The sequence below is a fragment of the Mytilus galloprovincialis genome, chromosome 3 (assembly GCF_965363235.1).
Source record: "Mytilus galloprovincialis chromosome 3, xbMytGall1.hap1.1, whole genome shotgun sequence".
NCBI lineage: Eukaryota > Metazoa > Mollusca > Bivalvia > Mytilida > Mytilidae > Mytilus > Mytilus galloprovincialis.
This window is the reverse complement of record NC_134840.1, coordinates 74,315,289-74,342,146: the sequence shown is the minus strand read 5'-3', so window position 1 is coordinate 74,342,146 and position 26,858 is coordinate 74,315,289. Positions and strand designations below refer to the sequence as shown.

Here is a 26,858-nt window from a genome sequence, read left to right as displayed (position 1 = left end):
ATATATTTTTCTTCTGGAAAGCATTATGAATGAAGTTTCATGCAAGCACAAATTTGTCCTTAAATGTATATGATGAAGGGCCGGAAATATTTTTTTTTGTTGATCAAAATTAGGGAAAATTTTCTGCGAAATCGGAAGGTATCGTAAAAAAAACCAAAATTCATCAAGAAAAGCCATGGGACCATACACATTTGAGTGCGGTAAAATCACAAATATCGAGCTTCAATTACACAACAGCAGTTTTTCCATAATTAGTTTATTAAAAACGCCTTTTAAGGAGATAATTGCTAAAAATAGCATTGCCGGCAATTGGGCCACCATTTAGTACTTTATATTCTAACGTTAGCAACGTCATTACCTCCCCTGTAATTGTATAGTTTGCCCTTAAATCTATCCTTTATTCCTTATGCTGCCGGAAGTTAGAATTTCGTCTGCACATCCGGTATGGCTTCCAAGCAGAAATACACACGATTAGAATCAGAAATAGAACGACATCGTTCAGAAGCTAATTGGGCAAAAGCTGTCGAAACAGCACAGTTATTAGCGACTAAGAATCAAGGCCTTGGTATAATTTACATTATAAATAGTCTCAGTCTAAACATTCAAAAGAAAACATGGGTCACAAAAAACAAACATATCCACAAACAAGGCTGCAAGATAACTGTAAACATGTTGTCAAAATGAGAAACAAGCAAAGTACAAACACTGCATCAGACTTGTGCTCCAGTATTTAAAAAAGGAGAAAACATCATCATGGAATTTATAAATTTTCATCCAGCTAAAGCGTTTCTCTAGCGTATACGCGTACGCAACAAGCACGTAATACATATGCTACAAGTGCATTGAAAACGCTACAGACAAGTTTGAGACACGTTTAGGGCATATTGTATACGCTTCAAGATCGTTAGGCTTTAACTAAAACGTACATGTATGCAGGTGTGTTTGTAACAAACAACCCATAATAAAATGTCCCAGACAAGTCCAAAGCAAGGATTGTCGTCCCAGTTATGCAGGGCTCACACTACTTCAGAATGATAGGGAGTAGGGACTTCTCTTTCTTAAACTAATAGGAGAAGTGGTGAGATTTGAAAGAGAAGTGCTCCTTTGCGCGCTGCACTACAATGTTCGGATTTTACTACATAGTATAAAGGGTCATCTGTAAATAATGTTCTTTTTATACTGATCTGAGTATGCAATAAAAGTAACAGTTCAAATTGAAAGACGTTTAAGTAAAGTTCTTGTGAGAAACTACCAACTAAATATCTAGTACTAAAAAGATTTTTTTGTATGTCAAAAAGGCAAAGAAATTAAAAAATATCAATTAAAATTTAATTAAAAAACTACCTTCTCTTGTGTATGAAATTCAGTGTTTCTCATCAAAAGATATACAAAGTTAAGCTGGACCATAATATATTGATATTAGTATAAAAGTCTTGAGTTAAGCAACTTTAATCAATATTTTGAAAATCCATATAAATTATATGGAATTATATACACCAATCAATTAGATGTTCTTCAGGGCACTTTACTAGCACCAATATGCCCTCATTTACACTAACAGCTTACCTCAATACCTAAAACTGAGTCAATTTAGTCTTGAAAGACAACATCATCTTTTACCATGTTTACATGTACCTGTATATCACCTGCTAAAACGATTGCATTTAGTTTCAAGAAGGCATTTGCAGCTGCTATAAAATAAGGGAAAGGCTAGCTCAGTCATGACTTTCCACCTTGAAAAATGCGACATTTCCAATGTGTCAACTAAGAAAAAGCAAATATATTTCTACTACAACACCAATGGTAAAACTCTTAATCAAGTCCAATCAATAAAATATCTAGACATAACCCTTTCTACATATCTAAGATAAAATACATACAATACATACAACAACCAGCAACAAAATCAAATTAATCTTCATCATTTATCATGTGAAACCTACATATTAACTCAAAACTAGTAAGGAAAAAGCTTACCAAACAAGAGTCAGACCAAAAATAACAAATTGTTGTAAAGTATGGGATCCACACATTTAAAAAAAAATATACCTGTAAACAGAATGAAACAAGTGCAAAGAAGAGTTGCAACATATATCACAACAACAGTAAACAATCTGAAATGCATTATGCTATAGCATCTAAACTTTAGAACCATTAACAATTAAATTGCAATACAATCACAAGAAATACTCATTAAAAGCTGTGATATATAAAGGAAATTTTGGGACATTGGAAAAGCAAACTGCAAACAATAAAATATCCGTTGAAGAAAAGAATCTTGGGAATTAAAAATATTGTGGATTGCTTGATTGCTTTTTTTTTTTTTTTTTATAAATATCCAGATGGTGAGATTGTAATTTCAGTGGCATCCTTAAAGAAGTTAACATTGGTCAAGACCAATAGCACAAATCAACAAATAATTTTATATCATTTTACTTTCAGCATTATTTGTTAATCTTATTCTTGGAGAAAGTAAACTTGAAGAATATTTACTGGAAAATGAACCAATAGAATGTAATATAACAAAAGCCAAAACACAATTAGGAGAAGGAGAGACATATTTACAGTTTGTTACACAACAGGATAATAAGGTACTGTAACACAGAAGTATTGTTTCTTTTATTCAATGTTCATATGTATACTGATGAATTGTAGGAAAGTGATTCTTTTTATTTTAGGGAAAATTCTTGTTTTTGAACTTAGAGATATAAATAACTTATGATTGTAACTTTCTCATTTTAATAGCTTGACAAAAGTTTGAAGTTCAATTTACCGGGTAATTACAAAGATAAAGAGCATTGAAAGCTAGAAATTACCAAAACAAAATGTGCCATGTTGCTAAAACCATCTCAGCCTAAGGATAAAAAAAAACATAATGTTTCAGTATTTAAAAAAATAATTAAAAAAAATGTACAACAAAGTTTGTAGAAACCGGGGAAAAAATTAAGATGTTGGTACATTTTAAATACTCTACCCCAGGCATACCGTACATGTAGGTAATATTAAAGGATAGAGTCACAATACTTGATTTTTTGACGGTACTGTAATCTGTATGCAAAGTCTACAAATGAATTTTACTTAAGAAGATTTGTTTTTTGTTATTTTAATTCTTTAGTATTGGAGCTGAGCTTATTTTTATGGGGTTTTATACTTTTAGTTTTATGTATATTATTATTTGATAATTTAAGGAAGATAATTAGATTAAATGGATGTTACTGTTGGTCCGAGACCACAATTGACGTCCCTTGATTTTCGTTGTTCATGAATATAGTCCCTAGTGTTGACAGTGGGTTACTTGCCATTAATTTTTATACCCCTTCCAAATTTTTTTCTACATGTTTAATGCCTCAAATTGCAAGAAAGGGGGGGGGGGGGGGGGTGAAATTACACTGTAAAAAAATTTGGGTCCAGAATTTTAAAGGAAAGTGGTGATTTGGTCCAGCTGAAAAAGGTTAAAAATTAGCACTTCGGAAGCTGTCAAAAGATTTCAAGACGCCCTAAACATAAAATTGTCCATATTTTGAGTGAGAGCCAATGAAGTTTTCTATAATTTTGACAAATTTGTCCCAAAAGTAGTACAACACACTGTAAAAATTTCATTGAGAAAGCGCAGGTGGGATTTTTTTAATTTTCTTTTATGTTCTAAAAGAAATGCACTACGAAATAATTGTGGTCTCGGACCTGTTTGTGGAAATATTTTGTTTAAGTTAAATTTTTGTAATACTCTAAAAGAGTTGTTTTTTGGCTGACAGGGTTATGTAAGTATGTTTATTTATTCCTTTGTGGAAGGACACAGTTCAAGATCACAATAACAATAGCTTCTTTTCCTTTAAAATAATTTGATAGCATTTAATCTATTTTCAACAAAAAAATACACAATATCCAATAACTTTTAAAGTAGAATTGGCAAACTAAATCCATATAAATGATTAAAGTTAAATATACAAAAAATGTATTTTCAGTAGAAAATTGTAAAAAAATGTATTTTCTGTAAAATTTAAAAAAAAAAATGTATTTTCAGTCGAAAATTATTTAAAAAAATGTATTTTCAGTAGAAAATTGTTTTAAAGTTAAGTTTATTCCAAATTGAAATTCTGTCCTTGACCCTTTCTGTGAATAATGTAAGATAACTCTGGGGAGATAATGAAATTTGTAGTCTTTTGTAGTTTTCATTCATAACTTTTCTCTTAAGCATTTAACATTAATTTTAAGGTTCTTGATTTATAATCTGGAAGATAGTTGTGGTTTTGGTATTTAGTATATCACGGTGGTTATGTGTGTCTGTGTAAGTGTGTGTTTTAAAGCATACATGCACATTTCTTTATTGAATCAAGACAAACAAATAAATCAAGACATAAACTGTCTGTTTCATTTGAATTCTGACATTGTGATATACACAATGATTCTTAGTAAATATAAATGTATGCCTTTAAAAGAAGGGAGAGCAGTGCTGCCGGAGGTTCCGGCATGAAGACAACAACTTAACAAATATTTTTTAACATTTCAAAACAAATGAATTAGTTAATAAAAAACAAATGTCTTATAAACAGATTATAAATTCTAAAATCAAATTAATCATATTGATTTTGTAAAGATTCAAACTGCAACCAAATAACTATATGTAAAAGTAAAATAATGAATCTATTTAAGGGAGGCAATTAGCTCATTAATTTGGAGGATTTGTTTGATTTTGAACAAATGAAAGTTACTCTTGCACGAATATAAACAACAGTCTTTATCTTTTAAACAGTGATTGCTAACAAATGCCAACCCTCAGTGAAGTATATATGTTTTAAAATTTGTTCAAACCTCACTCAGAAAAATGCACAAACTACTTGATGTTCCTAGTTTATAACTTATGTGTTTACACATTACTTTGATTTATTCTTTTAATTATGATTTGCCTCTAACTTCCTTAGAAACAATAAAAATCTTATGCTTGCATCAGCCTACTAAAATAAAGAAATGATTATAGCCTAAACATTCTGGCATTTTTTTATTTTTTTTTATCTGTGTTTGTTTTATTATTATCACAAATTTTGGTAAAGACTTGACTAAGCATCCATATCATCATATTGTTAAATAGAATTGCTATATTTAACAAACAAAAAATGTATGTTCAGATTACTTTAGGTTGTGAATATGGTTTTGAGGGTTTATATAATGCATCTTAAATAAAAATAGCACAGAAAAATAAATATAATTGCAGTCTACACCGTTAGCCACTAGTCTGATGCGACAGACTTGTAAATATTAATTCGGACTGGTGAAAATTTTCAAAATTTTCTATAGTCATATGGGGGACTAGTAGATGAAAAAGTTTTTGGTGCAGACTGTAATTGCTTAACAATTGATTGTTCCTCTTAATGAAGGTTGGATTTATTACAGCATTATGTGGAGGCCAGTTTACTTCAAGCTAAGATCCATTACTGTAAAGGACTCTATCAGTCAGCCATAGATGTCTACAACAGAGTCAAATTAGATGAAATAAAGGAATCACAAGTAACCTCTAGTAGATTATTATGTATTCTGGCAGAGTCACATGCTATAAAAGGTAAGTCTCTTTTAATAGGTTATTATTTTTTCTCACTGTATTACATGTTATATTGATGTATCAACTAAATTTTTTTAGTAATTTTGTTAAAATGGGCAGACTCTAAAGTAATAACTTCTGTTGTCTTGTGTCATTATTGCTGTCCCCATTCCACTTTTGCCAAATAACAGATTTTTTAACAATTTGGATCATCACATGATCAGAATGGATTGACAAATGTGCTACAGCTTTACATCAACCATAAAAAAAATTGACTTATTTTGAATATCTAAGAATGGAAAACCAGATTTTATTGGAATAAAAAATCCAATTTAAAATTTTAAACTTCAGGTTTATGCTTAGAAAAGATTGGTCCAAGTACAACAAGCAAATTTAAACAGGTTGATCTGGAAGACAGAATAATTGAATGTTTTGAGAAAGCTGGAGACTTAGCCCTGTCATATTTACAAGATGTGGATAATTCCGCTACTGACATAGAGTTAGGAGTTATACTGGAAACAGCTATTCAACAATCACCATTATTACATATGAAGAGAGGGTATGTTATTAAAGGGAAATTCCGCGATTTTTTACTTATCATCTAATTATGTTCATCTTAACATAAAAAACACATTTGCAAAGTTTTAAATTTATATTCCTTCTAATAACGGAGAAAATCAAGTATTTGTAACTTTTTTGGTTGAATTCTCGAGTGGGTCGTGACGTATTAGCCCGATTTATTGAATTCTGGGAAAAAATAAAATCTGTTTAACTCTTATAGCTTATCGACAATATACGTAATTAAAAGCGCACAGCTGACGAATGGTCGAAGTTATTAACCACAATATAAGAATGAACGAAAATGAATATGCATATACCGTTTTGTATTGATTGAATTAAACTCCTATAAAATTATCTCTAGTAAATGTTTTTGAATGAATTTAATTAATTATTGTTGAGATTTTTTTCATAAAATATTTATTGAACATTTTTACTGATATTGAACTGAAAATATTTCAGTTCTATTTACCGTTATTGTTTTGATAATCATTTCAATGCAACTAATGTGTGAGCAGAGTGTGTATATTATTTTGTAAAGGTCACTGTATATTTCTCGGCTTGAGGTCAATTCGTTTACCTTGTAGCTATTTAGCCGCAGGTGTGAGTTCAAGCGTACACAGGTATAAATGTTGTTATTTGGAAAGGATAAACAGAAAGGATTAGAAAGAGTATGCTGTCACGATGTTAATACACTAAGATTTAATACACGATGAGAATAAAGATACAATAATTAAATTGTGTAAATTAATTGAAAATAAAATTCAGATTCGTAATTCCGAAAGTGTATAAAAATAAAAGGAAACCATTTTTGATTACTTTCTTAGCGGCAATTGGCTTAAAGATTCAAATATGAAGCAGAAAATAGTAGTTTTAATCTTTTATAAAAACTAAATGCAATATTACCCAATTTGATATACCATTGTACATCTGTTTGATATCATTGACTTTACCGGAATTTCTTAACTTGTATTCAAATCTGGCTGTGTTTAAATGCTAATAAAACTATTGCAATTTTAAAGTTTTTAATTGACAAAAAAATACAACATACAACATGCATGATTTTTTTTTAGTTTCTTTTTAACATTTTATTCTTACATAATTAAATTCATTTGACAATCATTTACACGAACTTTTTGTGAAAAGAATATCAATTATCTAAGCTAAGGCATTATTTCTTTTGAGGATTTTTGAGGATTTTTTTTAAAATTCTATGATAATATTTGTGAAATGTTGAACATGATAGCCGTCATTAATCCAAATAAGTAATACAGTAGTTGTAATAAAAGTTATATTTTAGTCATGCATAACTGATATTGACGAATTTATAATAGTTCGTCCATACATCGTTGTTCTTGAAACAATCATTATTAGTATACATGTAAGTTTCCTGACGTATAAGAGCCATTGAGGATGAGCTCCAGAGGACTAGTGGCGTTTCGTTCGTTTGTTTGTTGGGAAAGGAGAGGAAATGCAACCGCTTGTTCAGATAAACGACAGAATTACCATACAAGCATTTATAGTCAACACAATCAGAAAGAGTTCCCATCGTTAGACGGGGAATATGAAGGCTTCCAAGAATGAACAAGTGACATGTCTAACTCTGAACAGTTAGAAAACAGACTATCGACATCGACCGCTTGTTCTTAATATTTGAAACTGTATGCATATATATACGTATACGTTTATGATATATATAGTGATGAGTTCTTGCGTCTGACAAAAACTAAATTCCTTCATGGTTATATCTTGCCATACGTTTATATTGGTTTGTAAGGTGATTACTCACAATCGTTATTTGAAAATCCTGTTTGTGAGATGTAGATTCATTTCAATACAGAAATTTCGTCTATATATTTCACAAGTGTATAACACGGAGAAGCTCTGAAGGTCCATTACTCCCATTTTGTTTGGGTGTGAACCATCGATGTTTACAGCAATATCACAGAATAAGATGATGATGGTAGAAAGAACTATGGGCGTCATGTGGCAAATATTACATGCATATCGGACAATGAGTTGTCAATCTGTATGAAAAGATTTCCAATACAACCATATTATTGAGAAGGAATGTTTACATGCTATACTCTCGTACTAGTATTACAGGGTTCTTGTGGCGTTCACCTTAGACACACATCTTTTTAACGATGTTTAAAAAAAAGACAGAACCAATTTAATGTCATATTTCCCTATTTTTTAAATATAACTAAAAGTCTTTTATCTGACAAGAATACCCCTATTTATCGAACAAGTAATTTATTCTTTTTTCTGTTATTGAATACCAAGAAAGAAAATAAATCCCGAAATTAATTTGAAACTTTGATACTCAAAAGTTTCCCAGCAAAATATTCACATTCCCTGGGGATAATTAGTGTTCGTCCAGTGGCATATATAACAATTGTGATGACGAATTACTTCCTTTGTTCGAGAACAATCTTATTGAAATATAAATCTGTGATTTTACTAGGTCCACAGCTTCAATGAACCAAAGCAAAAGTTATACATCGACCTGTATTTAAATCAAATTGGTTCTCTTCTTCTTCTGGTATACAATAGTCTATCGACATTCGATGATTACATACTGTTGGCATACGTGGACTAGTCTATTTACAACACTTTTACCCCTATTTATTCAAAATATATGTTTTTTCTTATGTTCAATGTATACATGTATATATTTTAAATTGCGCTATAGTTCCGTAACTTTCTATCCAGTCGTATAAACGAATCGTCGGCAAGTGCGTACATTTTTTTAAATTAATATTTCTGGTCTGTTCCAATCTGTCCTTCACTATTGACAATGACTATATATTACATTTTCCCAAATTCACCCTTGGAAAAAATATTTAAATAGATTTTAATTTCATCAAATCTTATTTTTTGGGTATTATTTATATGTTTATGAATTATATTCTTTACACCAGAAATGTTATTTATAAACAAGCGTATGAGTTTAGTAATGACAAGTAAGACAGAGTTGTATATTATTCATCTGATAGTTCAAAATGGAAAGTTATAAGTTATAAGTTATCAGCCGTGTACACTGATCAATACCTGCAGAAGTGAAACGATGCATGAACTTGCAAGCCCGACAGTAAATCGCTTGAATACCTGGACGTGTCACCTCACACCCCTCACAATACCTTTGGAAGTAATACCTTTAGCCATGCTGGTGATCAGATGAGGGAAGATCAAAATATATTTGTTTATTACTTTAAAGAATTATGAACAAATTAGATTTTCGAAAACAATGTTCACGGAACACTTATTTATGATTTCAACTTTGACTTTTCACCTAATTCCAATATCAACAGTTTAAAAACAACAGACCATGGTAATTTAAAAAAAGTAAGAATATTTTTCGTATCAAGTTAGTTAGTCGGATAAAACAACCGTACGATTGACAAGATATCGACACGCAATTACGACTACATCGGTTACTGTAGTTTTGTTTCTTTGTGGTTTATAGACATATCGTTTTTATTAATCGGGAAAGAAGACAAAATGGCGGATCGCAGAGAATTGATACTCTAAATTTTAAATCGATGGTGATCGCTTATCTAGCGGAATAAAACTTTAATATCTATGAATTTGAGCATTTTTATACAGAATGAACATAATATCAATTTTTGATTTTTTTGCGAAGTTTCCCTTTAACTAAGCATGTGGTGGTATCCTAATACTTGCATGAGAATAATGAATAAATAAGGCTATTACTCCAGGAAATCAGGCCTAGGGCCATTACCGGTAGTCTATGGAGTGTATTTTTTTTTTTGCATTTTAGTCAAACTTTCCTGCAATGTAGTGTTTTTTTTATAAAGTGTAATTTTAAAGAAATACAATCACTGACCATTGCTTATAAAATAGCATTAAAGTTTATGTTTTTTTTTAGGGATATTAGTAAAGGTGTTGCCAGATTGAGAGATCTGTTAAGGACAATTGAATCCAGATTTACTCAGGGACTAAGATTGGTAAGTAATCTTTTTTTAAGGGCAGGTTTTCATAGATATAGGAAGATGTGGTATGAGTGCCAATAAGACAACTCTCCATCCATGTCACAATTCATAAAAGTAAACCATTATAGGTCAAGGTACGGTATTCAACACTGATAATATCTACATATAATACCATGGAACAATTACAAAATCTATCATAGTATATCAGTAAATACATACAAAATGTGTATCCTACAATCTAAGAAAAACTCTACAACTTTAAACCATTTGGTTGAATTACTACAAAAGTGCTGTTCAAACTATACAATCGAATTAGCCTAATAATAGAGATGGTCTCTTTGGGTCAGGTGTCGGTTTCACAAAAACACTTAAGGTAGCAATAAACAGTTAGGAAAAAATATTAAAATTTGCCCTTATAGATTTTACCATCCCCTTTTCATTGCTTTCTTGCAATATCAAGCTTACCGGTACTGTTTGTGTCATATATGTGCATATGTATCAGAATCTTTTATAGATTTTATGTCTAGTATTAGAATGGTAAAATATAATTTCTTATATGTCACATATTTCCCCAAAATTTGGCTAAAAGTAGAATTTCAATCGCTTGAAGTAATACCTTTTCTGAAACTGTGTACATATATCATTCAGCAAATCCAATGAAAATCATATGTCTTTCGTCTCATTTTTTTGTAAAATTGCGTCAAAAACTTCGTGTAGAAAAAAAGTGTTTGTGAACATTACATTAATTTCTGGACCGATATCCGGTCTAGCTATGAAAATACGGATTGTCAAACAGAAAATAGCCCATAAAAGATGTAAAAAATAATCTTGATGCTCTTATAAACCATCTTTGAAGGCTAAATTAGCACTCAGCTGTCTAAAAATGAATTTTATTACGCAATAACTTTCCTATTTGAAAAATCCACAGGGGCCAAAATGCGAAACTAAACCTCTAACTGTGTATTGCTACCTAAGATCAATCTTAGTCATAAGTTTTTTTGTGAAACAAACTCTGGATGTTTAAATGTTTTATCAAATAACTTCCATGATGGAGACCAGTTTGTTATATTTCATTAGTTTTTTTCTCTAAATAATTTTTTTTGAGTAGTTTCATCATAATGATGTACAATTTTGTAACTTCCAGACTTTGGCAAGACAACTGGCAGAGGTTTTACTGAGAGGAATTAATGAGAAGAAATATGTTCCAATGGGCATTGAGGAAATTGCAAAGACAAAACATCAGAAATACAGAAAATACTCAGGAGAAAAGTAATTTTTGAATCCCTATGATGGACTTCTTTTATATTTAAAAACCCAAGGATGTAAACTGATGTAGTGATCACCTCTCAGATGTGACCTTATATTGATAACAGCTGAAATTTTAGAAAATCATTTGATTTTTTTTAATGAAAACAAGATGAGGGGAAAGCTGGTCAAACCAAACCGTTAAAGAACTCTACTTTAAGCCATTATACACCATATTGCTATTTCTCCACTCTTTCATAAGGGCACATGTATTTATGTTAAAAAAATTGATGATGCACAAAACATTTTGACGAAACAGTTTAAAAGTCTCGATGTGTGTGAGTATTTTTTTATTGACGTTAATATATCAAGGGTAGCAAAATATTAGATCTTTGGTGAAGTGTCACAGAATCTTATTTAATGATAAATTTTTAATATCTAATTAATATAATATAAAGTGTATATCAAAATGCAAGGAGTAATTATTGTGAGGACATAAATGTGATTTTGATGATTTCAGATTATTTGTGCCAGAAAATGAGAATGAAGAATCTTTGCTATTACTATTGATAGCAGAAGCTATAGTAAGTACCGATAATGTTAGACAAATAGGCACTATTGATTGTACCATTTTACGTTTTAGATTTATGTTGAATTCAAAATAAGAGAGATCATTAAAATGAGAAACAGATAATAAAAATATACGCCCACTGTATATTGCTATTACCTTTTGTCCACAAATATTTCCGTCACACTTTTCTCTGGAACAACTGATCAGAATATCTTCATATGTAATTGTGCTTTTCAGATCTGTTGAGTAACTTCCTCCTGCTGCCAATGCTTTGAATTAATGACACTAATATCATTACATGATTAGACCAGAAAATACTATGTAAGGCAGTGTCTTACAAATTTTATGTGTGGTTGTATTTGAAAAAAAATAAAATTCAAAGGGAGCCTTCTAATTGATTTTATTTTGATATAAGGGTTGAAAAAAAGTTCTTTCCTTGACATTGTATTTTCTGGAACAGCCTTTAGAATTTGATTAGTTTTTTTTTTTATACATTTACAATATGAATTATAACAGGCCACAAGAGAGGCAGTTTTAAACAGAACAGAAGAATACCATGACGCCAGACTTCACAGCTTACAGAATGCCACGGCGGTGTATGATCTTCTGGCAATAGCTTTAGTAAAGAGAGCACAATTTAACAAACTTTCTGATGTAAGTAAAAATTTGAAAATGTTGGTTGATATAAGTATATGACACATGTTTTTTATATGGCAAAAGTGGTAGATTAGAATAAAATCCTATTTAATTTTGATGTCACCTTAAAACGAGTTTAAAAAATTATCTTATTGGTTAGAAGTTTTGAACTTCAATCTTTTGATTGATCAAAAGATTGCTAGTCTTCCATTTGAAGTTTAGTGGGCATTTCCACAAGACTATCACAAAATCTATCATTACTCATCATTTAAGCTTTTTCAAATTGTCTTTTTGTGACTTTTCCAATGTAAAATTATGAAGCCTTATATGGTATCAACAGAAGGAAAACCATCAAATCAAAGACTATTCTACTACAATGTATATACATGTTTAAAAATGTGCACAAGATAATCATATTTTGTAATTAATCTGTACATTAAAAACATTTCAATTTTTTCTATATATTTTCTATTTCAGTCATTTGAGAGAGCAATGAGATTTTCATTTGAAGAATTCCATATATGGCATCAGTTTGCAAATTCCTTGCTATGTGCCAGAAAGGTAATACATTGATAATTTGTATTTTTACCAACTTCGTAACGTATTGCTATTGCAATTCAGAATTTTGAAAAAGCAGAGTAGTTCATGAGACATGATATAGCAACCAACCAAATACAATAAGTCAAGAAAGCAACTGTAGTGCACATGATATATTATGATTCATGATCCATTGAATAATAATATTTTTTTAGGAATTAGTTTCAGATTATCATTTTAAATAAGTTATGTTATGGTACATGTTTAATAAAAGCATCAAAACTGTGTTTAAGTGATATTAGTTAAAAAATCATCACAAAATATACTGGTAATGCAAAATTACATTGATAAAAAAGTAATTATCATTCGATAAAAAGTTGTTTCATAATTGATTAGGTCATTTGTATATTATTAATTAGCATATCAATCTTACAGTGGACTGCTAATTTTGGTGCATATCCAATTTTTTTTTTAAATGATTGGTGGTTCAAGGACAGTTACCTGGAAAAGGATTGAGGAGATATTCAGTTAATTTTTTTTCATGGATAAAATAAGTTCTGTGAAAAGGAATTGTCCCTCTTACACTTCCTTGTATTCATTAGTTTTTGCTTTAAATGTACTGTAAAATTGAGAATGAAAATAAGGAATGTGTCAAAGAGACAAAAACTCGACCAAAGAGCAGAAAACAGCACAAGGCCACAAATGGGTCTTCAACACAGCGAAAAAATCCCTCAGCAATATGTGTTGTATTTCAATGAAATTAACGTCATACCAAACTCCAAAACATATAAATGAACTATGATTAAAAAACATTAAAAAAAAACCCAAAAGACACAAAATTCTGCGGGGTGAAACATGTTTTATGAGGTCTCAACCCCCCTAAGACATCTAGCCAATGAAGAATAAACAAACACACAGCATTATGCACAGTAAAACTCAGTTTAAAAGATGCTTGATTTCTGATGTAAGAATAGTTAACAAAAGAAACTAAGCAAAAAGACAATGATACATTATTAACAAGGGACAACTAGCAGTTACTTACATGCCAGCTCCAGACCTCATTTAAACTGATGGAAACATATATGCACACATTGTTAATACAGTATTTACTGCAAGAATCATGTGACTGTACTACTATTATTTCATTATTATTTATTTATTTGCAGTACAACAGAGCATTACTGGTGTTAAAAGAATGTCTGAGATTACAACCAAATAATTGTGTGGTCCTTCTACAAGTTGCCAAACTTTGTTATGAATATTTATATCAGGTAATTTTACTAGTGTGTTTTATACTAAGAAGTTTGATATGCTTCCTCAAACTGATTAAATAGAACCTATATCATTGTAATTGGATGATCAAAATAAATCAATAAACAACTTTCCAGTTCGATGCATATTCGTCAAAAACTTTGGTTTTAGTGAACATCATTCATGGGTTTAGGGGCGTCGTCAATTCGTTCCAATGTTGAGCGAACTACAAAGCTATATGGCACAAATTATTCTGCAAATTGAATTCTCAATTCTCATAATTGGATTTCAGCACTGCTGTCATTAGGGAAAAGTGATTAAGTACCTACAGAATAAATATTATTACTAGTTTATCCTGCACAATGAAAATCACTCAGACACTTGATGAATGCTAATAGTGCAGGGATACAGGCGATCCCCTCTATCTAGTAAATGACGTCATAAAGGCCCATATAATTTACGAGTTTTATCCGGTGATGGACAAACTCGAAAGTGGTCTATTACCCTACATCTCCTTTATTCTAACAACAAGCTAACTCTAGCATTTGGATGATATTTTTACTAGTTGAAAAATAACATGATAACTTTACAGTCATTATTTGAATGCTTACCATACTGAATTTACACATTCAGTGATTGTTGATCACTAGCTCATTTAAATTCCAGTTTGTTGCCAAAGTTTGCTGGATTGTGACATTGATCCCTGAAATTGCAAATACATGTATAATGTAAAATCTGTGAATATTATAAAATACTCTTCAATTTCTGACAGTCAGAATATATTAAGAGCAAAGGAGTGTTTTATTCTAACTGTAAAACATTATCTGTTGTAGTATGATACAGGTATAGAATTGATGGAGAAAGCTGTAGAAGAAAATACAGATCATTCCCTCACAGCTAGAATGTATGTCGCTTTAGGTGTGGGATACAGTTTAAAGGCTTTAGAAATGAAACTGCAGGCAGAGAGACAGACACTTCAAAAGAAAGCGCTAGAGGCATTTGTGAGGTAAATTTAGTGTTATAACGTTTAAGGAAACTTCAATAGCTCATAAAAGGTCATTACCAAAATTAAGCAGATTGTTGTTTTTTTCTTATGATTCAGAACCCAATATCGTTCTGTTCCCAAATACCTCTGGTGAATGTTAGCAATAAAATTTTATTTTGGATATTGGACCATAATAGGTTAAAGTCCAATTTCAAATTTTTCAGTTCTTTGACCACATTCATTTAGTGTCAGAAACATATGCTGTGTCAAATATTTAACACAATCCAAATTCAGAGCTGGATTTAATTGCCTTTGAAATTATTTGTTATTTAGACTACTGAAAATTCAAAAATTATTGCCAGGTTTTTGTTAATGCTAAGTGCAACTGAGTTAGTATCGCAATAATTAGAATTCAAATTCTGATATTTGATAGATTTGATAGATGCATCTGTATGTAGAATTTCATGAAATTTCATGAATTTTCCTGAATTTTCAATAATTAATCTCACAGTTTGTCCATCCTTTATAAATCACAATCATAAATGTAAACAAAAGTTTCTGAATTTACAGTATATACTTGTTTTATCTTACAGAGCACATACACTAGATCCCAATGATTATTTAGCATTGTTTCATCTGGCGTTACAGCTGGCTATACATAGACAGGTATGAAATATATATAGGTGTTATTTTGTTGTATTTATAAACCAAAAGTTACATTTCCCCTATTCTGCCTAAAAAAGAATCACTTTAGCAGCTTAAAATAATGAGTTGCATAGAATTTGATTTGAAATGAAAGTCAGATTACAACGTTGTGTAACGATTTGTATAAAATATTACTGGATTTCGAAGTGTATAGTGTAGACAAAAGAAATGTGGCGAACAAGTCCATGAGAAGGCAACTCACAACAATAAACCAGAGAGAAAATAATACATGGAATTATTTGAATCGGGAATAATTTTGAATTCTGGAAAATTGATTGGAATTGTATTATGAAAATTAACCCAACTAAACAGGGTTAGACATGCACGCATGACTAATGTGAAGTTTACTTTCACTTATATTTCAGTTTGAACTAAATTGAATTAGTTGTCATAATATATATCAGAATTCAAAATTATTCCAGATTAAAAGAATTCCATGTTATAAAATGTTAGCCTATAATTATCAACAATTGGCAAGTGCCTATACCTTACGTGGAGCTCTAAATTACCTGCATTTAAGACATTTTTAAATTAATTTAATTTTAACAGAGAATTCCAAAGATCTGCCACCTTGACCAAGTTTTGAAACAGTTAAAAAAAACCACGAGATACCAGATTTTTGTTCTGTTGTTTCAACTTAAATGTCTTGAGTAATCAATAAAGACATTTTTTTGTTAGAAGTTTTAGAACTTACTTTTTTAAAGAGGAATTATTTCAAAATGTTGTATGTAGAATCATTTTTTGTGTTTTATTTAAGATTGAATGAGCTATTTTAATTTAGATAAATGATGCTATGAAGTATGTACGTCTGGCTTTGAGATATCATAGTGACCACATACATTCCTTGCACCTGATGGTATTGTTACTGAGTGCACAGAAACAGTATGAGGAAGCTATCTGTCTGATGAGAGCTGCATTGGATGAATATCCTAATAATCTCAGGTTAGTCATTCAGTCAGTCAGTAAGTAAGTATTACTAATAGAATTGAGAATGGAAATGGGAAATATGTCAAAGAGACAACAACCCAACCAAAGAACAGACAACAGGCGAAGGCCACCAATGGGTCTTCAACAAAGCTAAAAAATACATCACCTGGAGATGGTCCTCAGCTATAATACCTTAGTATATTTTATTTAGAGTCTGCAATGATATGTACAAATTAACACAGTAGAACTCTTTGACACAGTTTCTAAGACTCTTTTATGAAAAACCAAGATAAAAAGATAACAGGATTTGCCAAAAAACTGTCAGTACAATAAACAGCAGACAACTTAAGACATCAACACCAAGCTACTTTAAAAAAAACAAAACAAACAGGTCCCTTTGCAAAAATATAAATAGCCAGGGAAACATCAACTGAGTCTTGAGAAATGTTTTTGTTCCTTGCATTGGTAATAAAAGGATGAAAATGTAAAGTGTACAAGAGAATAAACAATAAGTTAGTTTATGTTTCAAATATATTTGAAAAGCAAAAACAAAGTGCTATGAATTTCTTATTAATTTTGCTCTAATGGTGAGTATGAAAAAAAGTGGCTTCAAGGCTGGCATGTTTTCTTTCTTTCTCGGAAATAGTCTTGAGAAAGTTTATTAATGGTTAAGTTGCATATTAATTAATCTATGAGTATTTTTTTTAAAATTCATTTTTCTTTCTTTAAAAATCTTGGAAAATGATTTTACAGTCATAAATATGTTATATTTTCACAGTTTAATGTTAACCAAGTCCAAACTGGAAGAGATAGTACATGGACCTAATCAGGCATTAGATACATGTAAACACATGTTAAAATTATGGAAAGATTTGTATGAGACAGATACCACTGAGTAAGTCAATTTTATCAGGGATAGTTACAGATTTTACGTATTTTTTTGAGACAGGTTTGAGAGAAATGCTAGAATTTAGTAGTGTGATATAAAATCGACATTTTATGAGACTTCACTTTGTTATCATGTTTAGGAAATAAAGAAAACATGAAGTGTTTCAGTTGTATTATAATTTTATCTAAGGAATGACTGTAATATTTTTTCTGTCTATGAAGAAATACCATAAAAAATTTGGTGCACACTGAATAACGTGTGTGCACTACATTTTTTATGTTATTTTGAATAGACAGAAAAAATATTACAGTCATTTCTTATAATTGAATTCTAAATTCCATTTTAAATGGTAGAAAACCATTAAAAAACGTTGATGACATCATGGTCACTTGACTAAATTATGTCTATGGGCTGATAACAAAATAACGTCAGCCAATCAGAAGACGTGTTACATCCAAAATTAAATTATTGTATTGTGGTGATGTTCAACTTTTAGGATATTTTTTGCAAGAACAGGTACTGTGGATTCATTATTTTTCATTGGATACCAGGTTTGGTGGGTACAGGTGAACCACAAATTCAACTGTTCACTGAATAAAAAATGTTTGCATGCTATGTATGCAGAGATTGGCAAAACCACGAATTCTAATATCTGAAGTTTTCTTCAATCAAAAAAAAATTGATACTCAAGAAAATGAAATACATTGAAAGAAACACATTTTAAGTTGCGATAGTTTATATTTATGTTTCTAAGTATGAAATTACATTAGCTGAAGATCTATTCTGTCATTGCAGCTCTACAACAGAATCTCGGAGTCGTAACTTGACAGCTACCGACAGATCAGTTTTTGATAAGAAGAGTTTCGCACAGTTACAGCTAACAGAATTGAATGACAGAGATACAGGTTAGGATTGAGATATCTAAAAGAATTGTGACCCAAAAAAACAACTGTTATTTTTGATATCCTATATATATATATATAATAGGATAGAACTTTATACATTTGTTATAGTCTATGTCATCACTGCTTTTTAAGCATTCTTGAGAAACATACTGGTAATTAAAATAAAGTGTTAAAAAGAAAAGCAAAATATATCAAAAGATACAAAATGGGAATTCAGACTCATAAGATGATAACAAACTAACAATGCAATGGTAAAAAAATAAATAATGACAAAAAACTACAACAAAGAAAATCAAAGATTAAGCTACACAAACCCCACAAAATACTGGGGGTGATCTGGAAGGCAAAACAGATACTGTAACTTAAAAAGCTTAAAATACATCTTTGAAGATGACAGATAGAATTTTACCTTTTTGAAAGAGTTATTTACTAAGTACTTATATGCATTTCATTTCTTCCATGAATAGGGTGAACCACATTACATTTTTTATAGTTTTGTATGTAAAGGTATATCTCAGAAATGGTTTAGAATGAGTGTTTATTTTTTTAAAGATATTGCATATTTTGGTGGTATGATTATGAGTATGAACCCTAGTACATGTGATTTTTTCATATGAGAATTTAATAAAAAAAAATAATTGAACAAATTTGTGGTTGAATTGAACATCAAACTGTATCACTGAATACATAATTTGTCATGTTATTTTTCTTTATCTAAGGTTCAATGAAAGCAGAGTCAGTAGCTGCCTCTCGTATGGAAAGAACATTATCTGAGGTAGCTTCTTCATATAACAGTAACTTCCAACCCAGACCAGGTTCACAACAAACATTGCAAATACAGGCACAAATATGGCTTCATTTAGGTGTGTGCATATTTAATATAAAAATGAAGATGTGGTATGATTGCCAATGAGACAACTATTCACAAGAGACCAAATGACACAGAAACTAACAACTATAGGTCACTGTACATCTTTCAACAATGAACAAAGCCATACCACATAGTCAGCTATAAAAAGCCAGGAAATGACAAATGTAAAACAATTCAGACCAGAAAATTAACGACCTAAAAAGTTACATTTAAAACAATGGCGTTTTATTTACATCTGTACATGTAACAGGAACATCTGACCCTAGACCTGGTTCACAATTAACTTACCTTCATCAAACAAGTATGGGGATCATTCAAGTTTATATATGTAGGTTGTTTATTAATGTCCAGCCCCGACTTGGTTCATAACAAATGTTGTTATACAGGAACAAACAGGGCCGTAACTAGTCCCTTTTAATACTGAGGCAAAATATATTTGCCGAGCGTAGCGATGCGAAAAAAATTTGGCGAGGGGCTGGGGCCGCTTAAGGCCCCCAGAAGCTCTGAGAAAAATAACGCAAAATCGTGCATTCTGAGCGTTTCCCGGACTCTTTCTTACATAGAAACGCAAATCATTTTTAGCTTTTTTTTCGACAATATTCTGGTCTCAAAGGAAAAACATAGATTCATTGTTATTTAAGACTTAAAGTTTTAGGGAAATTCAAAACATTAAAAGACCGAAATGTAGGATAAAGCAAAAATCGTTATTCTCATAATCATTAATACCGGATCTGTCTGTCTGTTCTTGTCTTGTATTGTGCTGACTTGAGATTTTTTATGACTACATTTTAAATATAGTGACAGTCATTAGTGCAGTAATATACGTTAAATACTAGTACTGCTCAAGTCGACACTAGGGACCATATTGACCCTTGTTTTACGGTATTTATGATTCTTCCATTATTGAAGACCCTCCAGCAACTATCAAGATGGAGAACAGGAATAAAAACTTTGACCATTGATCATTTGTATTTTTATGTCCCACCTACGATAGTAGAGGGGCATTATGTTTTCTGGTCTGTGCCTCTGTTCGTCTGTTCGTTCTTCCCGCTTCAGGTTAAAGTTTTTGGTCGAGGTAGTTTTTTATGAAATTGAAATCCAATCAATTTGAAACTTAGTACACATGTTCCCTATGATATGATCTTTCTAAGTTTAATGTCAAATTAAAGTATTGACCCCAATTTCATGGTCCACTGAACAAAGAAGAAGATAGTGTGAAGCTCAGGTTAAAGTTTTTGGTCAAGGTAGTTTTTGATGAAGTTGAAGTCCAATCAACTTGAAACTTAGTACACATGTTAACTATGATATGATCTTTCTAATTTTAATGCCAAATTAAAGTATTGACCCCAATTTCACGATCCAGTGAACATGTAAAATGATAGTGCGAGTGGGGCATCCGTGTACTATGGACACATTCTTGTTTTCTATACATTGACATTGTGTGCAATTAGCTCCCGTGCACGTGTACTTCATATTCCTTTATTTTCTGTTAAATGGTCTGAACACGACTTAATGCAAATTTAACCCTTGAATGTAAAAGGTCATATGGCAATACATTGATGTTTTTTTCAACAAATGATTTGATACCAGAAAATTGGGGGTCTTACTTTAATTTAAACCATGTCAGCTATCTAGTTTTATCCACAGGCGCTCGGATATATGATACAGTTATTTTTTTTTTTAATTTTGTTGTTGATTAAGATATTCAATTTTCTATATTTATAATACATATCTATCACTTCTGTGCATATCTCACCTACAGAAAATACATAATTTTGCAATCCATACTAAGAAAAATTGGGTATGGTTTATATACAAGAAAGGCAGTTTCGTATTCTTTGATATCAAGTTCAATTCTCCATGCAGAAACGACAACTTTTTTCTGTATCCAGTAGCATCGTATATTCTTAAAATATTTTCTCGCATAATGCCTGGACATCGGTGTACATGCAACACTACACAGTATGACAGGTTTACAAATGAAAATCAACACTCAGACTAGTCATTAAGTAGGATAATAAATGAACGAAACACAAACCCGGGACACAAAAGTACAAACAATAGACCATCAACTCTGAAAACCAAAAGTAAAATAGAAACATGGATTACGAAAAATATGCAGGGGCGACACCAGAGAGTGAAGAGAACTTGTTTCTTGCAAGACATTTTCAGTGAAAACAATTTGATATGAAGACAATCATATAAAGACAATCTTTTGTTTTAGTTTTTTTTTTTGAAATTTAAAAGATGAGGCATTTGCCTCATTTGCCTCAATGTAGTTACGGCCCTGACAAATATGTTTTTTTTAACCAGATTTTTGTGACAAAAATGTCGGTTATTGATTTGGGGATGTACGGCGGGCGGGCGGGCAGGCGGGCAGGCGGGCGGGCGGTCGGCAATCAAATGTTGTCCGTGCATTAACTCATGAACCGTTCAACCAAAGCTTTTAAAATTTTAATATGTTATTACTGACAACTAAACGAAGGTCAAGTTCAATAATGGCGATTTTGACTTTTACTGTTCAGGAGTTATGGTTCTTGAAAGATTGAAAAATGGAGTTTCCAGTCGTGTCTGTGCATTTACGCATGAACTGTTCTACCAAAGCTTCCCAAATTTTAATATGTTGTTACTGATGACAAAATGGAGGTCAAGTTCAATAATGACGATTTTGACTTTTACCGTTCAGGAGTTATGGTTCTTGAAAGATTGAAAAATGGAGTTTCCAGTCATGTCGGTGCATTTATGCATGAACTGTTCTACCAAAGCTTCCGAAATTTTGATATGCTGTTACTGATGACAAAATGGAGGTCAAGTTCAATAATGACGATTTTGACTTTTACCGTTCAGGAGTTATGGTTCTTGAAAGATTGAAAAATGGAGTTTCCAGTCGTGTCCGTGCATTTACGCATGAACTGTTCTACCAAAGCTTCCCAAATTTTAATATGTTGTTACTGATGACAGAATGGAGGTCAAGTTCAATAATGACGATTTTGACTTTTACCGTTCAGGAGTTATGGTTCTTGAAAGATTGAAAAATGGAGTTTCCAGTCATGTCGGTGCATTTATGCATGAACTGTTCTACCAAAGCTTCCGAAATTTTGATATGCTGTTACTGATGACAAAATAGAGGTCAAGTTCAATAATGACGATTTTGACTTTTACCGTTCAGGAGTTATGGTTCTTGAAAGATTGAAAAATGGTGTTTCCCGTCGTGTCCGTGCATTTTCTCATGAACCATTCAACCAAAGCTTTTGAAATTTTAATATGTTGTTACTGATGACAAAATAGAGGTCAAGTTCAATAATGACGATTTTTACTTTTACCGTTCAGGAGTTATGGTTCTTGAAAGATCGTTAAATGGCGTTTCCATTCACGTTGTTGCATTTACTCATGAACCATTCAATCTAAGCTTTTCAAATTTTAATATGTTGATACTGATGACAAAATGGAGGTCAAATTTTATATTGACGATTTTCACTTTCACAATTCATCAGTAATGGTTCTTGTGATATTGCCAGGACACAAATAAATGTTAATAAATCCGGTTTGCTGTCGTTGTGACAGCCTCTTGTTAAGATTTGTAAAAGTGTGAATGACTTTTTATATCTTAATAATTTAGTTCCTGCCTTCTCTCCTACATAAATTATTTTATTGGAATATCCTCAAGTGACAGTCACATAAGAATTAATTTAGGAAATATTCTAAATATCAGTGTTCTTACCTTTGGAAAAAATAAAACAATACACAAAACATTTGGTATCTAAGGCTTTTTTGAAGAGGCTTGGAAATGTTTTACTAATTTGTGTTAATTGAATTTTATTGTATATTTCAGCTGAACTGTATTTATCTGTTAACAAACTGTCAGAAGCAGAGGGATGTGTAACAGAAACTTCAGTTATCTTCCCTTTGTCTTATCATGTAGCATATATAGTAAGTAATTACTCCGACAATTAAATGCTTTAAACAAACTGTCAGAAACAGAAACGTCAGTTATCTTCTCTTTGCCATAACATGTAGCATTTATAATATTTAAAGAAATATTCAGTTGAATAAATTATTCTTTTTACATCCAAACTCATTGCAAGTGATAACTTGTAAATTTGTATGAACAATAAAATTGAGAATGGAAATGGGGAATGAGCCAAAGAGACAACAACCCGACCATAGAGCAGACAACAGCAGAAGGTCACCAACAGGTCTTCAATGCAAGAAGAAATTCCTGCACCTGGAGGCGTCCTTCAGCTGGCCCCTAAACAAATATAAAAAACTATTTCACCAGAACAATTTTGATAAATATAACAATAAGGAGATGTGGTAGGATATCCAATGTGACAAGTTTTCACCAGTTTAAATGATGTAGATAAAAACAACTGTAAATGAATAGAATTAAAGTGACTTCTGTATGCATATAAAATTTGCTACTGTTGGTTATGTTTCATTATGGATTCATATTTATACGTTAAATAACAATGTTCATGGTTTTGTGGTTACACAGATGAACCACCAATTGAAATGTTCAATGAAATACAAATATTTATTAGGTTGTATGCAGACTTTGTCAAAACCAAATAATCACATATCCACAAAAAAGCAAGTTTTCTGCATTCCATGAAATATAAATGTATCTACAGTAGATAGTTTATACTGTGATGAGAAAAATAATACTATCTTTTTTTTCTTATTTTATGACCTAATTTAAATACTGCATTTTCTGGAATAAATGACTTCATAGAAATAAATAGTTAAAAGGAGAGTTGGGAGAAGCATGAGTGCTTTGAACTCAACTGTTGTCAGGCTCAACTTCGACACACCAATGAAAACTGTTTTCCAAGGTGTCGTTATGTTTTTGTTTTAATTGTAGAAAGGAAGACTAAATGAACACAAACAGAAATATGAGGAAGCCAGAGTATGTTATGAGAATGCCTTATCTATAAATCCTGGTCATAGGAAGAGTCTACAGCACTTGGTAAGCTAGAGTATGTTATGAGAATGCCTTATCTATAAATCCTGGTCATAGGAAGAGTCTGCAGCACTTGGTAAGCTAGAGTATGTTATGAGAATGCCTTATCTATAAATCCTGGTCATAGGAAGAGTCTGCAGCACTTGGTAAGTTAGAGTATGTTATGAGAGTGCCTTATCTATAAATCCTGGTCATAGGAAGAGTCTGCAGCACTTGGTAAGCTAGAGTATGTTATGAGAATGCCTTATCTATAAATCCTGGTCATAGGAAGAGTCTGCAGCACTTGGTAAGAAAAAATATTTGGTTCATACTGTAAATTGAAATTTACATTAACGATAAAAAATCGATATAATGTGAAATTTTGCTTGACAACTTTAGTTTTCTGAAATAAGTTTGTGGAATTCAAACATTAATTTACCTTATTAAAAATAGCAAAAGTAAATTTTAGATCTAAGATTTTTCCTAAAAAAGAAAGCTATTAAAAGTGTTGATATGGCATCTATATTTCAGGGAATGGTATTGCACACATTAGGAAATGATAGAATGGCAGAGAAAGTTTTAAGAGATGCTGTTAATATAGATCCCATTGCTCATCCATCATGGTATGTCACTGGCTTAACTTTTATGATATCAATTGACTAATAATAATGTTTAAACCAAACCGATTTTATATTTATAAATTACAAACGAAAAGTGAACCAACGACTGGTGAATCTGTAGTATGGTAGGGGCTCTGAAGTGGATATCGCAGGTATGCAGGGTTGTAATGATAAAGCAATCAAATGTAGAAAGTCTTATTATTTTATATGTAGTAATTTTACTTTAGGCTGAAGAAAAGAAGTGAAAGCAAGCAAAACTTCATCCACCTTTTGAGACTTTTAAACGATGTGTTGTAAACAGGTTGTAAAAGCTAACACTCTTGATTCTTTTTTGGAAGGTCAAGGTTAATTGCATTTTAGGAAAAGTGCAAAATGATGAAATAAATAACTATTTTCAATTTTTCATATGTATTATGTTTTACCAATTTATTCGTCAGTTGATTTTATATTCTGAATTACAAAAATTTTTATGCCCCACCTAGGGGCATGATGTTTTTTGGTCTGTACGTTCGTCTGTCTGTTTATTGGCTTATCTGTCCGTTGGTCCTGCTTCTATATTCAGGTTAAGTTTTTGGTTACCATTTTTTTAATACCAAATAAGAGTTTTTACACCAATTTTACAGTCCACTGAACATAGAAAATGATAGTGGCAGTTGGGCATCTTTGTACTATGGACATATTCTTATTTCAACTACATTAAATTTGACTGTAATTCAAGTGATAATTTCCCTTTTAGATAAATATTATTAATAGGCTATCATTACATATGTACAAATCCTAATAATTGTTATATATATCTTTTACAGGTTTAACTTAGGACTTGTATTAGAAAGTTTAGGACATGCAGAGCCAGCAAGTGATTGTCATTTGAAAGCTTTAGAACTAGAGGCCACCAGTCCTATTGTACCATTTACTGTCATTCCAAGATTATTACACTAACCGCAGGTTACTGTGGATTAAGACTGTCATTTGAAAGCTTTACAACTAGAGGCTACCAGTCCTATCGTACCATATACTGTTATTCCAAGATTATTACACTAATCCCAGGTTACTGTGGATTTATTATTATTTGTCCGACTGGAAATTTCACTGGAAATTTAAATAATGAAATTAATAATGGTCAGATTAGTGGCATTGTTACACATTTATCATTATATAGATGTTGATTATGTCTAAAACATTGATAAAGTCATGAAAGGACTTGAAAGATTACTCTCATTGTATAAAATTGTTTTTATAGTACATTATTTATTTATTTATTGTAATAAAAATAGAAATCAGATAAGTTTTAACCCTTCTTTACATTTCTGTGAAGGTTTTGAAATTTGAAATTTACCTGTACATGGCTTATGTACATCAAAAGGTATTTCAGTATGATCTATTTAAAATGATATATACCCTACATATTTCAGGATGACCTTAAAATGTTTTGTTTCTTGTTATGAGTGAGCATGGCAAGTGATGGAATATTCATAGTGAGTCTGTGACTGAAGGGATTTTTTATGTTTGTGTGTGAAAATGTCCAAAGAAATAATTAAAATTATATAATTAACATCTTCATAAAAAAACAATGTTCACATAGAGGTTGCTATCTAAATGTAATTTTCCTTGTTCTAACTGTGTTTAAATGTTGTTTTTTTATGATTTTATATTTGTACCACAGAGTTTTATAATGATCAACCCTGGTTTTCAACATTATTTCAGTAACAAGGTTGGTTTTGAAATACATA

General features: G+C 31.1%; 1 protein-coding gene across 1 annotated transcript; it reads left to right on the top strand.

Moving 5' to 3' along the window:
- The first annotated feature begins 430 nt into the window (after positions 1–430).
- Positions 431–26,413, top strand: LOC143068910 (tetratricopeptide repeat protein 7B-like). The gene is made up of 20 exons (XM_076243276.1): positions 431–565; positions 2,443–2,591; positions 5,389–5,554; positions 5,885–6,092; positions 9,984–10,062; positions 11,192–11,316; positions 11,813–11,876; positions 12,380–12,517; positions 12,977–13,060; positions 14,203–14,307; positions 15,121–15,293; positions 15,866–15,938; positions 16,759–16,919; positions 17,683–17,799; positions 18,589–18,698; positions 19,418–19,561; positions 23,402–23,499; positions 24,431–24,535; positions 25,040–25,131; positions 25,935–26,413. Exons 1-20 carry the CDS (start codon positions 445–447, stop codon positions 26,065–26,067), a joined length of 2,445 nt encoding a protein of 814 aa, XP_076099391.1. The 5' UTR covers positions 431–444; the 3' UTR covers positions 26,068–26,413.
- Positions 26,414–26,858: the final 445 nt, after the last annotated feature.

Bases quoted from the DNA above. Each gene is read 5' to 3' on its own strand.
- LOC143068910 (XM_076243276.1), top strand. From the start codon at position 445: ATGGCTTCCAAGCAGAAATACACACGATTAGAATCAGAAATAGAACGA. The intron at 6,093-9,983 runs GTATGTTATTAA...GTTTTTTTTTAG, and splicing joins TTATTACATATGAAGAGAGG to GGATATTAGTAAAGGTGTTG. The intron at 11,877-12,379 runs GTAAGTACCGAT...GAATTATAACAG, and splicing joins TATTGATAGCAGAAGCTATA to GCCACAAGAGAGGCAGTTTT.